Raw genomic sequence first — 17,902 nt, forward strand, 5'->3', positions numbered from 1 at the left:
GTAGCATACATCAGGGAAGGTGATATGGCGGGTTCTGGCATATTTTACCATTGACCAGCAGGGGGCAGGGGGTCTCCAGGTGAATTCAGTCTTCCTTTCCAAATCAATATTCCCCCAGATTAAAAAAAAGCCAAACAAGTAAACATATCAAATAGGTTTTATAGTGCACATAATCTATGGTAAAGTCAGCATTTGCTTTAATTCTATTAGGAGAGAAGAGATTTTCTGTAACTTACTAGTGAGTAACACCATAACAGGTGCAGTAAAAGGGTTCAATGATTACAAAACCACTGAAAAATTAAACAACTAGAAGGCAAAAAAATCCCCTGATAATCATGAGATCTGTTTCAATTCAGCTCTCTCCCTCTTTTCTGTTTTTTTTCTTATCTGAGCTTGCGTAAGGGACTAATTCTAATCTATCCTGGGTGACACCAATGCCAGTTTTTCATGTATAAATAACTTTCTTTGGGGTATTAAGAAAAACAAAAAGTGGCGAAAGCTGAAAATATGAATGAGAAAATAAGGAGATTACTAACAGGAGTCATTTAAAATGATTATGCAACAAAATTGGCCTAATGCTTGTTTTTAATACATTTTATATTGTATTATAATTCACCCCTGCATTTGAAATGCTACAAGTACTACTCACTTATACATGTCACACAGTTGTTTAAAATAGCACAACATAATTGTATTCTTCTTTACAAGAAGAATAAAGGGGAGCATGCTCTCAAGTGGAGACAGCTGACATGAAGAAAATCACTGTGGTAACCAGCACAGATTATCTCGTCTCTTTACCAGCCTCTTCTTTTGTCCTCAGGGAGCAGGGCTGCTATCAGTATCATGACGCCCCGACTCTTAGAACCCATTAGCCGAGAAACAATCTGTCCCAACCCCCTCCCAAATCACTTGAGGCAGTGGAGAAGACGAGCAGAAGGAGATGAGAGGAGGTGAAGCGTGGTATGTGGACTTGCAGCGTAAGCCGTTTTTACATGATTTACAGTGTGTGCATGTGTGTCGGGATTCTGCACGTCTCACCTCCATGGAGATTCGCCGGTGGACCCTGTTCCTCAGACAGACGCCCGTCGGAGACTGGACCTCGTCTGAAGACGTTCCTGATGCCTGATCGCTCTCCCCGTCAGATCCCATCTTCAGATTTTCGTGGACAATATCTGAAAAAAATCAAGGATAGGGCACAAGAGGGCTTTGGATAAAAATCACACTGGAACTGCCAGATTAAGACGGTTTAGGAGTGATCCAGACCGGCTAATGATTAATGCTGTTTGTAGAACAGACCTAAACTTACAAGAATCAATAACTTTCATTATCTGTTTATCTGTTGCTTAAAAAAAAAAAAAAAGGGAAAAACAAAGAAGAAAACACCCAAAGCTAAATTTCTTAAAGGATAAGTCAATAAACTAAAAAGAGCGCAGTTTCTACTATAAGTAAGAAGGGATAAAAAGTTGAGTTGCAAATCTATCTTATAAAGCCTGAGGTAGTATGTCCCAGTTGCTTTGTGTTCATGCATAAGATATGTCATTTAGAAGCACATATTACCATATTTTAGACATTTATTTTTTATGGCTCTGTAGCTTCATTCAGAAGTAACCAACAGCAGATATTCAAAGCGTTGCCTGGTGGGCGATGGGATAATCTTGTTCAGACTTTTAAATCGTGACATTTGATAAGTCACCATAAACACATCTGCTAAACATAATGCAGCTGATGAGATTTTTGGCCATCTCAAGTACAATAATCAGTGAGAAATGTACTTGTGAACTGATCTTGTGTTGGGTGAGCAAGAAAATGAAGCAGGAGAAGAAAAAGAAGGAAAAGAAGAAGAACAGCAACAGCTGGCAGTGCTATCACATTATTACCCAAAAATAGAGTTAGTTCAGGCAGGTGAAAAAGTGAAGCTCATCCACAACACAGGTTTCATCTGACCACAGCACTTTCTCCCAAGCCTTCTCTGAAACACTTAGATCAGGGGTCCCCAATCCCGGTCCACGAGTGCCGGTGTCCCTGCAGGTTTTAGATGTGTCCTTGATCCATCACAGCTGATTTAAATGGATAAATGACCTTCTCAACATGTCTTGAAGTTCTCCAGAGGCCTGGTAAAGAACTAATCATGCACTAAATAAGATGGCGCCGGTGAGGTCGGCTGCCGTCACGACTGCTCCGACCACTTTTTCTTTGTCTTTGTTTTTTAAGTTAGTTTTCAGCGTTTCTAAATCAGCAAAATCATCACCATTGGGTACATTAGGTATGACAGTGACACTCTTGTTTCTATTGGTATACAATGTACTCACAATTCGAAGTTTTTAACTCCGGATCCGAGCTGGCCGAGTGAGATCTCGAGGGAGAACAAAGGGAAGCGGCGGCGGCCTAGAGGGAAGCGAGTCGGCGTCAGGAACAGGCTGAGAGCTCGTGCACACCGCACACCTCTGCCTAGCATCCTGCTCGCCAACGTCCAGTCACTGGAGAACAAGCTTGACGACCTCAGGGCCAGGATAAAGTTCCAGAGAGACATTCGGGACTGCAATCTCCTCTGCTTCACCGAGACATGGCTGAACCCAGCGGTGCCGGACCACGCCATCCAGCCGGCCGAGTTCTTCTCGGTTCACCGCATGGACAGGACACGGGACTCGGGGAAGTCAAGGGGAGGCGGCGTGTGTTTAATGGTGAACAACAACTGGTGCAACAGTGCGAACGTTGTTCCTCTCACACGCTCCTGCACACCAAATCTGGAACTACTGTCCATCATGTGTCGTCCTTTTTATCTACCTCGGGAATTTACATCGGTCATTGTAAGTGCCGTTTATATTCCACCACAAGTGGACACGGTCACCGCCTTATGCGAGCTGCATGAGGCACTCACACAGCATCAGACACAACACCGGGACGCTGCGCTTATTGTGACGGGGGACTTTAATAGCGCCAACCTCAAACGCGCAGCGCCGAACTTTTATCAACACATCACCTGCCCCACCAGGGGTGAAAGGACACTGGACCACTGCTACACTACGGTCAAGGACGGCTACAAGGCACAATCCCGCCCTCCGTTTGGCAAATCTGATCACGCCGCCATCTTCCTCATGCCAAAATACAAACAAAGGCTGAAACAGGAAGTTCCGGTTCAGAGGAAGGTCGCGCGCTGGACGGATCAATCGGTGGCCGCGTTACAGGACGCACTCGATGACGCAGACTGGGGCATGTTCAGAAACAGCTCCGACGATGACGTCAACGTGTTTACGGAAGCAGTTGTGGGATTCATCGGGAAACTAGCGGATGATACCGTGGAGACAAAGACTATCACAACGTTTCCCAACCAGAAGCCGTGGGTGGATAAAACCATCCGCAACGCTCTGAGATCCCGCACCGCTGCCTACAACACGGGACTCATGACGGGGGACATGGACCCGTACAAAGCCGCGTCATATAACGTGCGGAGGGCGGTGAAAGAGGCGAAGCAGCGCTACGGGAGGAAACTAGAGTCACAACTCCAACAGAGTGACTCTAGGAGCCTGTGGCGGGGACTAAGGACAATAACGGACTATAAAGCACCAACAACCGGTATGACGAACGCGGCCGTGACTCTGGCAGACGAGCTGAACACTTTCTATGCTCGCTTCGAGGCTGCAGCTAAGGTCTCCAACAATGCTAGTGTTAGCGGCGCTAACGGCTGCAGACAGGAAATGTGCTCGTCATCTCCGAGCATGAAGTAAGGAGAGCCTTCAAGAGAGTGAACACCAGGAAAGCAGCAGGACCAGACGGCATCCCAGGTCGTATCCTAAGAGACTGCGCATACCAGCTAGCTCCTGTGTTCACTGAGATATTCAACATCTCTTTATCTCAGTCGGTGATCCCCACATGCTTCAAAGAGTCCATCATTGTTCCTGTCCCGAAGAAACCCCACCCTGCTTCTCTCAATGACTATCGCCCTGTAGCCCTCACCTCAGTAGTGATGAAGTGCTTTGAACGCCTGGTCAGAGACTTCATCATTTCTTCACTACCAGACACACTGGACCCACTACAGTTCGCTTACCGTCCAAATCGTTCCACAGACGATGCCATCTCTCATCTCCTCCACACATCACTCACTCACTTGGACACTAGAAGGGGGAATTATGTTAAAATGCTCTTCATAGACTACAGCTCTGCATTTAACACCATAATTCCCTCCACACTCACCACCAAGCTGGAGCATCTGGGACTCAGCTCATCTATGTGTCAGTGGATCTCCAACTTCCTAACTGGCAGACCACAGGCAGTAAGGATGGGCGGACATGTCTCAGCCTCCACCACTCTCAGCACTGGAGCCCCCCAGGGGTGTGTTCTGAGCCCCCTGCTGTACTCTTTGTACACATATGACTATGTGGCCACTACCAGCTCCACCACCATCATCAAGTTTGCTGACGACACCGTCGTGGTGGGCCTGATCTCTGATAACAACGAGACGGCCTACCTGAAGGAGATTAGGAATCTGGAGAACTGGTGCCAGAGGAACAACCTCCTTCTAAACGTCAGTAAGACAAAGGAGCTGATAGTGGACTTCAGCACTAAGCAGGAGAGGAACTACCAGACCCCCGTCATCAACGAGTGCCCAGTGGAGAGAGTGGACAGCTTCAAATACCTCGGAGTTCACATCACGCAGGACCTGTCATGGTCCTGTCACATCAACACCGTGGTGAAAAAGGCCCGACAGCGTCTCTACCACCTCAGACGCTTGAGAGACTTCCAACTGCCCTCCAAGGTGCTCAGGAACTTTTACTCGTGCACCATAGAGAGCATCCTGGCGGGAAACATCTTAACCTGGTTCGGGAACAGCACCATGCAGGACAGACGAGCTCTACAGAGGGTTGTGCGGTCAGCTGAGCGCACCATCCGCTCCGAGCTCCCTGACCTGCGCTCAATCTACAGCAGGCGGTGCTGGACCAAGGCCAGGAAGATCGTGAAGGACCTCAGCCATCCCAACAACAGACTGTTCTCTCTGTTGAGGTCAGGAAAGCGATTCCGCTCCCTGAAGACCAACACAGAGAGACTGAGGAGGAGCTTCTTCCCGCAGGCGATACGGTCTCTCAATCACACCACCACACAGTACTGACCCACACATATGGTTCTTACACACACACTGGACTTTCTGGACTTTGGTTTTGCACAACACTGGTCACTATATTCTTCATTTCCGGTTAATACTTGTACAGCTGCTGTTATTGTGTATATATTTATTTATATTTAGATTTCTTCATACATTCTTATATAGTTCTATATTGTGTATTGTGTATTTTGTTGTACAGTTATTTTATTTTCAACTTTAATTTATATATTTATCTTTATCTTATTCTTCCCAGTTAAATTTACCCTTCATTCTAATTTGTGTTGTACAGTTATTTCATTTTTAACCTTAATTTATATTTTATTCCTTCCTAGTTAAATTTACCCTTTTTAATTTTTCATATTTATTTCCTATCTTATTCATAGCCTTTTCCTTTTTTGTTTTCTTTAGATCACGAGCAGTTGTCCAAGCATTTCACTACATATCGTACTGTGTATGACTGTGTACGTGACAAATAAAATTTGAATTTGATTTTGAATTTGAATTTGATTCAGGTGTGCTGACCCAGGGTGAGATCTAAAACCTGGGACACCGGCCCTCGTGGACTGGGATTGGGGACCCCTGACTTAGATGTTCACTGACAAACTTGTGATTGGCCTGTACGTGTGCCTTCAAATCAAATCAAATCAAATCACTTTTATTGTCACATCACATGTGCAGGCACACTGGCACAGCACATGCGAGTGAAATTCTTGTGTGCGAGCCCCACAAGCAACAGAGATGTGCAAACACAACAACACAAACGAGCAAAATACAAGAATGGCCAACCTGAAACTAATAAATATATGTACAATATATAATAGTGTATGCATTTCTGGATGTGTATACTAAATATTTTCCTACGTGTGTGTGTGTGTGTGTGTGTGTGTGTGTATACACATTTTTACAAATTAAATAGTAAAAAAATAAAATAATAATAATAATAATAATAATAATAATAATAAAATATATAAAATATACAGAGTTGAATATGTGCAAAACAAGTGGCATTTATATACAGTGTGGAGTGCATAATGTTGAAGTTCCAGTAGTGAAGCTGAGGTGTCTATGACGTGTTCAGCAGTCTGATGGCCTGATGGAAAAAGCTGTCTCTCAGTCTGCTGGTTGGGGACCGGATGCTGCAGAACCTCCTTCCTGATGGAAGCAGTCTGAACAGTTTATGGCTGGGGTGACTGGAGTCCTTGATGATCCTCCCCGCTTTCCTCAGGCAGCGCTTCCTGTAGATGTCTTGGAGGGAGGGAAGCTCACCTCCAATTATCCGTTCAGAGCACCGCACTACTCGCTGGAGAGCTTTGCAGTTGTAGGCGGTGCTGTTGCCATACCAGGTGGTGATGCATCCAGTGAGGATGCTCTCAATGGCACAGTGATAGAAGGTCCTGAGGATGCGGGGGCTCATGCCGAATCTTTTCAGTCTCCTGAGAAAGAAGAGGCGCTGCTGCGCCTTCTTCACTGTTTTGTTTGTGTGTACTGACCACGTAAGATCCTCAGCCAGGTGTACGCCAAGGAACCGGAAGCTGCTCACTCTCTCCACAGCAGCGCCGTTGATGGTGATGGGGGTGTGTACTTCTCTGCACCTCCGGAAGTCCACTATCAACTCCTTTGTCTTTGCGACGTTGAGGGTGAGATGGTTGTCTTGACACCAGTGGGTCAGGGCGCTGACCTCCTCCCTGTAAGCCATCTCATCACTGTTGGTGATAAGACCCACCACTGTAGTGTCGTCCGCAAACTTCACAATGATGTTGGAGCTGTTAGTGGCTGTGCAGTCGTAGGTGTAGAGTGAGTACAGGAGAGGGCTCAGTACACACCCCTGTGGAGCACCAGTGTTCAGTGTGATGGGGGATGAGGTGATGCAGGTTAAGGCGCTGCAAGATTTCAATCCATTACAGCATTGTATGTTATAAATGATGTTCTTTGTGACTGTGGTCCCCTGTGTAACAAGCTTCTCCCATGTAGTTTTGGGAATATCCACCACCTTTTTTGTGATAATCATTCACCCCATGATTTTCACGGAGCTCCAGATCAAGGGCGATTGATGATCACCTTATTACAAAGGTTCATGCTCATAATCTTGCAGCCCATTCCAGCACCGTGCAGATCTACAAGCACTTTTTTCTATGCTTTTTCTATCTAAGTAACATTCACATATATGCACACTCCAATAGATGCATTGGAGAGCAAATTGGGGCTCAGTATCTTGCCCCCACTTGCTTTGGCTTGCAGAGTGGAGCAGCCAGCGATTGATAAACCAAGCCTTCCCTTTAGCGGATCCATTCTGTACTTCCTGAGCTACAAGCACCCCATTAAACATTTAGTTTGATTAAGTTTGATCAATCGAGTGTCTTACAAAAAGTAAGACATGACAAGAAACTTACAGAAAGAATATATGACAGAAACACTATCCATCAGTGACCACAGGGTGATGATTAAATAGTAAAGCCTGGGGATCATCACTAGTCTGTCTCCAAAGCAAACTTAATGAAAGCAAAAATGTACAGCTTTATTTCACAGAGCCCACCTTCTCCCATTCATCTCCTCTCAGACCCTTATAACCCCAGAGGCCCAAAATGCCACGCCACAACATCGCTACCTTCTCCACAATAAAACTACCACTAACACAAAAGAGGCAAACACACTCAAGTTCAAACCACATGCCCACCCTCTCCTCCGCATACACAAAAACGCTCACCGAGTTAATGAGTAGCCACAGTTTTGAGTAGTTCTCTGTCATCAATGTGTTAGCACCTCCAACCATGCAGACTATCATCAAATGGCACAGCGCGGAGAAACAGGAGGGTGAAAAAAAGAAATCACTGCAAGGTTTCTCTTAAGAAGATTTAACTTTGCATATTTCAGTCAAAGGAGCTTGCAAAGAAAAGCGTCTAGACTTCTTTAAGTTGCTTGAAGACGTTTCACCTCTCATCCGAGAAGCTTCTTCAGTTCTAAGGTCAAATGGTGGAGAGTCCCAGATATAACATATGCATATTTAACATATGCATATTTTTTGCATATTTCAAACATTACACTTGTTAATCAGCTCTTTCATGTGCTTTAACAACCAAAGTTCTTCCAAGTCTCACTGACTAATAATGTACATAGATGTATTTATCCATTCATCACTGACTTTTGAGGATGGCGTGTATCTACAAATCTGTCAGCAGGTAAAGTAAGGTCTAAATTACAGACAGAAAAACTCAAACCTCTATCAACAACATGGGCATAATTGAGAAAACGATTTCTTTAGCGTAGACATGCAACTATATACCACTGCAGTTAAAATTATCTGGATTTTTAATGGGTCCAAGTCTGCTTGTTAAGTCGTTTTGTCACATGACCAGAATTCTCAAGTTGGTTCACACTGCATGAATTTCAGCTTGAACTATTCACACTCTCTCTTCTAAAGTGTACTGCTGCTGTTTCACAAAAAAGCATTATAATGGGAAATAAAGTGATTTTTACTGTGAAGAAATTATGGAAAAATGAAAAGAATTGGTCACATACGTTAATACTAACTGCACTTCTGGATTTATTGATCAAACATTGATCAGGGACAGGCATGATGAGTAGTTAAATAAAGATCTGCAAGTGATGGGACTGCGGACTGCAAACTCCACAAAGTAAACGACTCCTGCTTTATGACCGTGTTTGGCTGTGCTGTAAACAGTGCATAAGTCACTCTTGTTTTTAAAGCAGGGGCTCCCAGAATTACACAAAGTATCAAAGTACGCTTGTTTCAAACAGTAACCTAAAGTTTTGCCAGGCCAACCATGAATCTAATTATTTGAATTCTATTATCAACTGTCATGGGTAGTTACTCTTACTTAGAAGGAGAAGCTTCTGTTTTAAGTTGATGACATATGAGATATATATATATATATATATATATATATATATATATATATATAATATAACACCCAGCGCGCCCCTGCGGGCGGTTTATCCTTCAAGCTCGGATCCTCTACCAGAGGCCTGGGAGCTTGAGGGTCCTGCGCAGTATCTTAGCTGTTCCCAGGACTGCGCTCTTCTGGACAGAGATCTCCGATGTTATTCCCGGGATCTGCTGGAGCCACTCGCCTAGCTTGGGAGTCACCGCACCTAGTGCTCCGATTACCACGGGGACCACCGTTACCTTCACCCTCCACATCCTCTCGAGCTCTTCTCTGAGCCCTTGGTATTTCTCCAGCTTCTCGTGTTCCTTCTTCCTGATATTGCTGTCATTCGGAACCGCTACATCGATCACTACGGCCGTCTTCTTCTGTTTGTCTACCACCACTATGTCCGGTTGGTTAGCCACCACCATTTTGTCCGTCTGTATCTGGAAGTCCCACAGGATCTTAGCTCGGTCATTCTCCACCACCCTTGGGGGCATCTCCCATTTTGACCTCGGGACTTCCAGGTTATACTCGGCACAGATGTTCCTGTACACTATGCCGGCCACTTGGTTATGGCGTTCCATGTATGCCTTGCCTGCTAGCATCTTGCACCCTGCTGTTATGTGCTGGATTGTCTCTGGGGCATCTTTACACAGCCTGCACCTGGGGTCTTGCCTGGTGTGATAGACCCCAGCCTCTATGGATCTTGTACTCAGAGCTTGTTCTTGTGCTGCCATGATTAGTGCCTCTGTGCTGTCTTTCAGTCCAGCTTTGTCCAGCCACTGGTAGGATTTCTGGATATCAGCCACCTCCTCTATCTGCCGGTGGTACATACCGTGCAGGGGCCTGTCCTTCCATGATGGTTCCTCGTCTCCCTCCTCTTTCTTGGGTTTCTGCTGCCTGAGGTATTCACTGAGCACTCGGTCAGTTGGGGCCATCTTCCCAATGTATTCTTGGATGTTCCTTGTCTCATCCTGGACTGTGGTGCTGACACTCACCAGTCCCCGGCCCCCTTCCTTCCGCTTAGCGTACAGCCTCAGGGTGCTGGACTTGGGGTGAAACCCTCCATGCATGGTAAGGAGCTTTCTTGTCTTTATGTCAGTGGCTTCTATCTCCTCCTTTGGCCAGCCTATTACCCCAGCAGGGTACCTGATCACGGGCAGGGCGTACGTGTTGATGGCCCGGATCTTGTTCTTACCATTCAGCTGACTCCTCAGGACTTGCCTGACCCTCTGCAGGTACTTGGTGGTTGCAGCCTTTCTAGCGGCCTCTTCATGGTTCCCATTTGCCTGCGGGATCCCCAGGTACTTGTAACTGTCCTCTATGTCTGCAATGTTGCCTTCTGGTAGTTCAATCCCCTCAGTTCTGACTACCTTCCCTCTCTTTGTTACCATCCGACTACACTTCTCCAGTCCGAACGACATTCCAATGTCATTGCTGTATAGCCTGGTAGTGTGGATCAGTGAATCGATGTCTCGTTCACTCTTGGCATACAGCTTGATGTCATCCATGTACAGGAGGTGGCTGACAACTGCTCCGTTCCGTAGTCGGTATCCGTAGCCAGTCTTGTTAATGATCTCACTGAGGGGGTTCAGGCCTATGCAGAACAGCAGTGGGGACAGAGCATCTCCTTGGTAGATCCCGCACTTGATGGTAACTTGTGCTATGGGCTTGGAGTTGGCCTCTAGTGTTGTACGCCACATCCCCATTGAGTTCCTGATGAAGGCTCTTAGGGTCCCATTGATCTTGTACAATTCTAGGCATTCCAGTATCCAGCTGTGGGGCATTGAGTCATAGGCCTTCTTGTAATCAATCCAGGCAGTGCACAGGTTGGTCAGTCTGGTCTTGCAGTCTCGGCTGATTGTTCTGTCTACCAGTAGCTGGTGTTTTGCACCTCTGGTATTCTTGCCAATTCCTTTCTGTGTCCCGCTCATGTATTGACCCATGTGCCTGTTCATCTTAGCCGATATGATGCCTGACAGGAGCTTCCATGTAGTACTGAGGCAGGTTATTGGTCGGTAGTTGGAGGGGACCGGTCCCTTCTTGGGGTCCTTGGGGATCAGGACCGTCCGGCCTTCAGTTAGCCATTCCGGGTGTCTCTCGTTAACTAGCAGCTGGTTCATTTGTGCTGCCAGACGCTCGTGGAGTGCAGTCAGCTTCTTCAGCCAGTAGGCGTGAACCATGTCGGGCCCTGGTGCTGTCCAACTCTTCATACTGGAGACCCTTTCTTGGATATCTGCCACTGTGATGGTTACTGGACCCTGTTCAGGGAGGTCGCTGTGGTCTGCCCTCAGATCCACTAGCCACTGAGCATTGCCGTTATGGGTTGCATCCTTCTCCCATATGCTCTTCCAGTATTGCTCAGTCTCCAGCCTTGGTGGTGCTGTTCTCTTATTGTTCCCTTGCCACTGAGAGTACACCTTTGCTGGTTCTGTGGAGAACAGCTGGTTTATTCTCCTGCCTTCTATCTCTCTGGTGTACCTCCTCAAGCGGCTGGCCAAGGCTGTGAGTCTTTGCTTGGCAGTTTCCAAGGCCTCAGGTATGGACAGCTTGCTGTATTTCTTAGGCACCTTATTTGTCGCACCTTTCTGCAACTCCGTTAGTTGGCTAACCTCCCTCCGTGCTACTTTGATCTTGCCCTCTAGCCTCCTTCTCCATGGAGGGTACTGCCCCTTGTGGCTGTTCAACTTGTAGCCAAGCATCTCACTGATCACTGCTGCCGTATTGTAGATCAGCTTGTTAGTGTCGGTAATCGTGGTTGTAGGTATTGCCCGTAGTGCTGCATTAACATCATCTAGCAGACCTTCTGAGGGTACTTCACGTAATCTTGGTAACCGGCTACGGGGGATCCAGGTTTCAAGCTTGGCCATGATCCTATTTTTCAGGTCAGCTCCTCTCGCACTCAACGATCCTTCTCCTATCGCACTTGGGGCTATGTACCCAATCTCGGGTGGGGGTGATGATATCTCCCCCCTGACCTGGCGTCCTGACTCCTCCTTGCCGTAGCATTTGTGTTGTACCTCGTCAATCTCTAGCTGTGAGAGCAGTCCCTTCTTTCGAATGTTGGAACACTGAGCTACTAGTTGTTTCGCCGTCATTGTGGATGTTGGGTATCGAAGAATCCATAGGTCCCTCATCCTATTCATGTAGCCCCTTCCGCCGGGGTTACTTGCGTAGTAGCATTCCAACAACGCCCTGTTTTCGTCCCTTGCCCACCGATGCCTTCTTGTTCCAGTAGCCCACTTTTCGTCAGGGTGCCCTGGTTCCTCAACACCTGACGCGGACCTTGTTGATCCGGGCGACGTCCGAGCCGGCATGCCTTCATATTTATCTGTCTCGCTCATGTCTGCGGTAGGCTTGCTTAGCATAGGGGGTCTAGCCTTAGGACCCTTACTGGATACAGACGCCCCAGGCAGGAATCGAACTTGCGATCCTCTGTTCCAAAGGCGTGTAGTTTAACCACTACGCTATCCAGCTGCGTATATATATATATATATATATATATATATATATATATATATATATATATATATATATATATATATATATATATATATATATATATATATATTTTTTTTTTTTTTTTTTAGGGGTGCAACGATACTTGTATCGATATTGAACCGTTCGATACAGTGCTTTCGGTTTGGTACGCATATGTATCGAACAATACAAAATTTTTAATTTATTTTATCAACTTTTCATCTGACGATGCTGTCTGTGTTGAGAGCTCAGTGGATCTGCGCTCAACTACTCTGCCTAGGCTGCACTGTCGAGCACAGATTTACTGAGCGCAGGGCAAGCTAGCAAGACAGAAGTTAAGCTCTCCTTGCAACATGGCAAACTGAACCTCCCCCACCCTCATTTGGAACTATTTTGGTCTTCATGTGAAGTATGACCCTGAAGGTAAGCGCGTCATGGACAAAAGTAAAACAGTATGTCGGATGTGCCACGCAATGCTCAATTACACGGGTGGGAACTACTGCATTAGCGCAGTTTGCTCGTTAACATGTTGACGCTGTCCAGCCTCACTCACAGGGCGATCCGTGGTAGCTCGTTAACGGAGATTTGCCGTGTTGTGGCGTTAACGTCATTTCAGATTTACGCTGACAGCACTAGTGGGAACACAACAAATATGACTGCACATTTACGCCGACATCATCCTAGTGCAAAGACAAGTGGAAGCAGACAAAAACAACAAGCACGCATGTTACAAACTACCCGAAGTCATTTAGACAGCCGTTAGCACATGATTCTCCTTATGGGGACCTGATATGTTCAATATGCTGCTGAGAATATAGCCCAGAAGAAGCGTATAGTATAGCTTTTATTTTGGAAAGAGCCATTTCTCTGTAATAAACTCTCTTCTCCAAAGATGAGTGATTTCTCGATCAGAGATTTATTATTTTATCCCTTTGTTGTTTCAGCAACATTCAATTTAAAAACTGTGCGTTTGAGTATATATATATATATATATATATATATATATATATATATATATATATATATATATATATATATATATATCCCATATATATATGGGTTATACCTTTGTAAATGCTCAGAATGTTCCTGTGTTTTCATAAATGAGTGCCTACAGATAAAGACTGTCTAATTTCTTTATTCCAGAAAGCTTTCACTCCATTTTTCATGCCTGTAATGCTCGTACTCATCTCAACCTAACCCACTTACTGTCTTTCCACAAACACTCATCTTTGTCCCAATTTTCAACTCGCCTTCTCTTCGAAAAACTTCCAAATATTCCACTTTCCCCTTTTTCAGATCCTCTGACTTGCACACTTATTTCTTTCTCAGAAACTTCAGCATTTTTCAGCTACCACTTCTGCCTTTCATGTGTTTTTATTCTATGCATTTCTCACTCTTCCAGCTTATTTTCTGTTGTGTGTGTGAAGTTTTTAAAGGGTTTAGCTCATTTGATTCCCTCTACTGCTTCAGCAGAATCCCCCCCACCTGCCCTTGTTGTGCCTCTTCTTCTCCAAAGCTTTCAAATGATCTAATCTGTCCTACTTTCTTTTCCCGTTAACCTCCTTTCACTTTCACATACCTCTGCATCATCTCCTGCTATTTTATGTCTTCCCTCATCCTCTCCAAGAACTCTCACATTTTTTTCCTCTCTCAATAATATTTTTACTTTCTCTCATTAAACCAAACCAAACCCAGTCTTTTTTTCTTACAAATCCCCCTATGCTGATTTCTTATCTTCCTCCCACATTGTTTTCCTTTAGGTTGTCTTGCTTCACCTCTTTCTTTCTCAAAAACCTTGAATGATTTCGTTCTCCACCCATAATTGAGCTTTCTTTGCTGAACATTTTCACTGATCCTTCTTTTATTTCCCTGTCTCTACAGAGCTTTTGACACATCGCCACATTTCTCTCTCTCTCACTACTTGTCTTCCTTCTCTCTGTGGTCATTAGCAGCTTTGCCAAAAGGCAAACAGAGTGTAGCAGCAATATGCAGTACATCAAGGTCCTACTTAACTGGCCTGCTTTTAGATCCAAGTCCTTCTATCTAGGCCAGGGTCCAGTGTGAGGCTCAACAGGTCCTTTGGTGTTCCACTGGCTGAGAAAAAGCACCAGCAAAAAGCCTGAGCTGTAAAATGTCTAACATTGTGTGGAACACATGCTTTGCACAGATGCTGGTTATTGCTGTTGGGTCACTTTGAAAAGAAAAATATTTTAAAGTTTGCTTAATGTTTATGGCACCATCTGAAAAATTTGAAACTGACGAATATAAAACAATTAACAGGTTGTGACCACTCTGACAGGCTTTAAGCTAAATGCTCATGTAAACATGTAGAATCCTAATGTTAACTGGTAATGTTTTTAGTGGTCCTCAGTCATCTTTTAAGCCCAACAATCAGCAGCTCGTTCAACATGCTACAAACAGACTCACAACAAAAGGAGAGAACACATTAAAACTTCAATGATTGCCAGCTACAGAACATAAAGCTGGTCTTCTGACTTCCTACAAGCATGAATACAAAAACTGTTTAGTCACAAAATTGGTCTAAAGGTGCTATCACATAGCACATCGCTCTGAAACCAGTTATTCTATTTTATTCTATTCTCAGTGGATGGTGTCATACAGTGATGCACCAAGAAAAGCACAGAAATTGGGAGCTCCGGTAGATTATGAGGACAAAGTTTGACAAACGCGCAGTTAATGTGGCTCAATTGAACTCCCATTGAACCCAGCACGTCCTGTGTGGAAGTCCCATGATGTATACCACATTTTAGCATCACTTTTATTTGAACTTGAACTGAATATCAAGATGTATTCACCGACATTTAGAATTAGCGTCTCAGACCATGTTTCTACATCCTGTGAATCATTTTGCCACCATGTGGGTTGTTCAACCCCAACCTTGAAATCTGCTACTGCTCTGAATCATCTGGACATCATCTCACTTCCACCAGTCAGGATGAGACTCGTCACTAGGCTTGACTGTGATGAGTCAGTTCTCGCAGGAAACTGCGTAACGTTTGACTGAGTTCCCCCATCCAGCAGCCTCTTGGGTAAAAAGCAAGCCTGCTAAGGGTTCATGGGATTAATGCCCAGAATCTGTCTGCAAATGTGAAATCACAGGATCGTGAGACGTTTCCTGTTTGCTCTTGGATGGCATCTGCTTTTCTATCGCTGTGTGTGTGTGTTGTGTTCTCACCCAGGCGGCTGCCATGGCGCGGCATCACCATGAAAGATCCCAGAGTGCCCCCGATGACGCTGTGTGGCCGGCGCAGGGGCGGCTTCTTGAAGGAACCGGTGTACTGGTGCAGAAAGGAGTGCATGCTGTGGGAGGTGGGTGGGCGGCCATTCCTCATGAAGGGCTCTGAAACACAACAAAGCTAGTGTCAGGATGTCTGATTTCATGACACCCAGATGCTCCACAGTGGAATCACAAATCCTCGGGTGCACGCACGGAGCACCAAAGAATATCACGTCCCATCTCCTTCAACCTTTGAAATGTGTTGGTTATGTGACATGCATACTGTGCAGCAGAGGTTTGTTTGAACCAACAGAATTTTATTTAACATTTAAGTTGAGATCCAGAAATGTTAAAAAATACCAACCTTCAGCCTCAATTACAGGGAGATGGGTAGAAATAAACATGAGACGACATCAAATATTCTCCAGAGTTATGTAATGCCCAGAGTGACAAACCTATGCTAAGAGGAGAATAATACCACAAATAAACACACACACAAATACTCCGTGAGTCAAAGACTGAGACTTCAGGTTGTTTTATACAGATTTTTGTGCTCTTGGTTCTGTATGATGTCAAAGGGATACCTAACATGATCCCCTCATGCTCACAGAAGTCCTACACACTGTGCAAACCTTGACTACAAAGGTTGATATAGAGAGCGAACGCTCTATGAGCATTTTGGTCCTTCTTAAGAAATGAAGTGATCAACTGACATAATTATCTTGCTTATTACTTCTAATCCAACTAGGTCTTAAGACTGCAGTTGCGAGGGTACTTCTTGTTCAGAGAGGTGTGCTACACAGCTAGTTAAAGGCTTAGCGGGCTATGTTGAGCTTAAAGTCAGAGTTTTCTGTGTCATGAAAGTGGCTCTTGTGGTTTAAATTCAGCTGGAAGCGCCACATCTTTTCAAGTTCTTTAATTTACAGCATGTTCTAAGTGCCATATAGATTATGTTTTGGGCCAATAAGTCTTATATGTGCAAGATGTCAAGCTGCTCCTTGCTGAAACCTGAATGAAGCACCACATTGACACAGGAATATCTATATGTTGTTGAACTCTAATCTGCTGTAAAAGTCTCTTTTACATTGCTGGAATTGTAGCAACTAAAACAGATAAAAACACACAAGAATAGATGTTCAATCAGTGAGTTTGATTTCAACTTGAACTGCTGACATAATAAAGGGATTTCCACATGGCCTTTATTAGGCTGTGGGACAGTAATAATGTCTAAATGAATCCAGTTTAAAGTTTTAGAAATCTAATGTCCAGCTGTCACCTTACAATTCAACAGTAGCAATTCAACTGGAATTAAAACATTTATTTTAGCGCTCTGTGTGAGATTAACAGTTTTCTGCAGCACTCATCTTTTGTCTTATTTACAAAACTGTTGTGCTTTACTGGGTTTTTAGGCTTTGTCAAGCCAGCTAATGCAAAGAAAGCTTGGCTGTGAACTGTATTTGCAGTGTACCCTTTCTGCTGCTGTCAAAAATAGAGGAGTCAAGAGTATGCCCCACTGCAGGACGGGACTAGATTGCCTCTGGGAAAGCAACTGAATGATAACGACAATCGCCATGATAAGAACATGACCGGTGAGTCAGCCAGTGGGGAAACAAGAGAAGGGAAGGGCTAGAGGCTTTCAAAATAAGATTAAAAAAAAAAAAAAGTCTGTGGAGGTTTGCAGTCTACTCCTAAATGATAGATGTCAGTACTGAGAAATGATTCACCTTTCATTGCTTGAATAGCAATTAGAATAAAACAGCGAAGTCAAAATACAAACAAAGTAAAAGCAGTTTTGTTTCTGTTTTTAAGTTTTCTGCTCAATGTCCAACTATTCCCTTTGGGAATTACTCTCTGGGAATGCCTCTGCAACCACGAGAATAGACTTTCTCTAACCCCAAAATTAGAAAAAAAAAAAAGGCATCTAAAATAATTTTCTAAGTGGACATAGTCAAAGGAGCTTGCAAAGAAAAGCGTCTGGACTTCTTTAAGTTACTTGAAGACGTTTCACCTCTCATCCGAGAAGCTTCTTCAGTTCTAAGGTCAAATGGTGGAGAGTTGGTGTGAGATTATCATTCCTGAGATCATCATCATTTCTCCACCATTTGACCCTTAGAACTGAAGAAGCTTCTCGGATGAGAGGTGAAACGTCTTCAAGTAACTTAAAGAAGTCCAGACGCTTTTCTTTGCAAGCTCCTT

General features: G+C 44.6%; 1 protein-coding gene across 3 annotated transcripts in view; it reads right to left on the reverse strand.

Annotated features, from left to right (window-relative positions):
* The window catches only part of cdk17 (cyclin dependent kinase 17), a 57,014-nt gene that overhangs the window by 11,813 nt on the left and 27,299 nt on the right, over window positions 1–17,902 (reverse strand). For all 3 annotated transcript variants that reach the window (XM_085387250.1, XM_085387251.1, XM_085387249.1), the window contains exons 3-4: window positions 15,665–15,829; window positions 1,039–1,172 (exon numbers count right to left, since the gene is read on the reverse strand). In XM_085387250.1, the coding sequence (XP_085243376.1) occupies window positions 1,039–1,172; window positions 15,665–15,829 (299 nt within the window). The remainder of the gene's footprint in view (window positions 1–1,038; window positions 1,173–15,664; window positions 15,830–17,902) is intronic.

This window comes from Rhamphochromis longiceps, linkage group LG17, assembly GCF_057381845.1.
Source record: "Rhamphochromis longiceps isolate RC_006_pf linkage group LG17, R_longiceps_female_GT1.1, whole genome shotgun sequence".
Lineage (NCBI taxonomy): Eukaryota > Metazoa > Chordata > Actinopteri > Cichliformes > Cichlidae > Rhamphochromis > Rhamphochromis longiceps.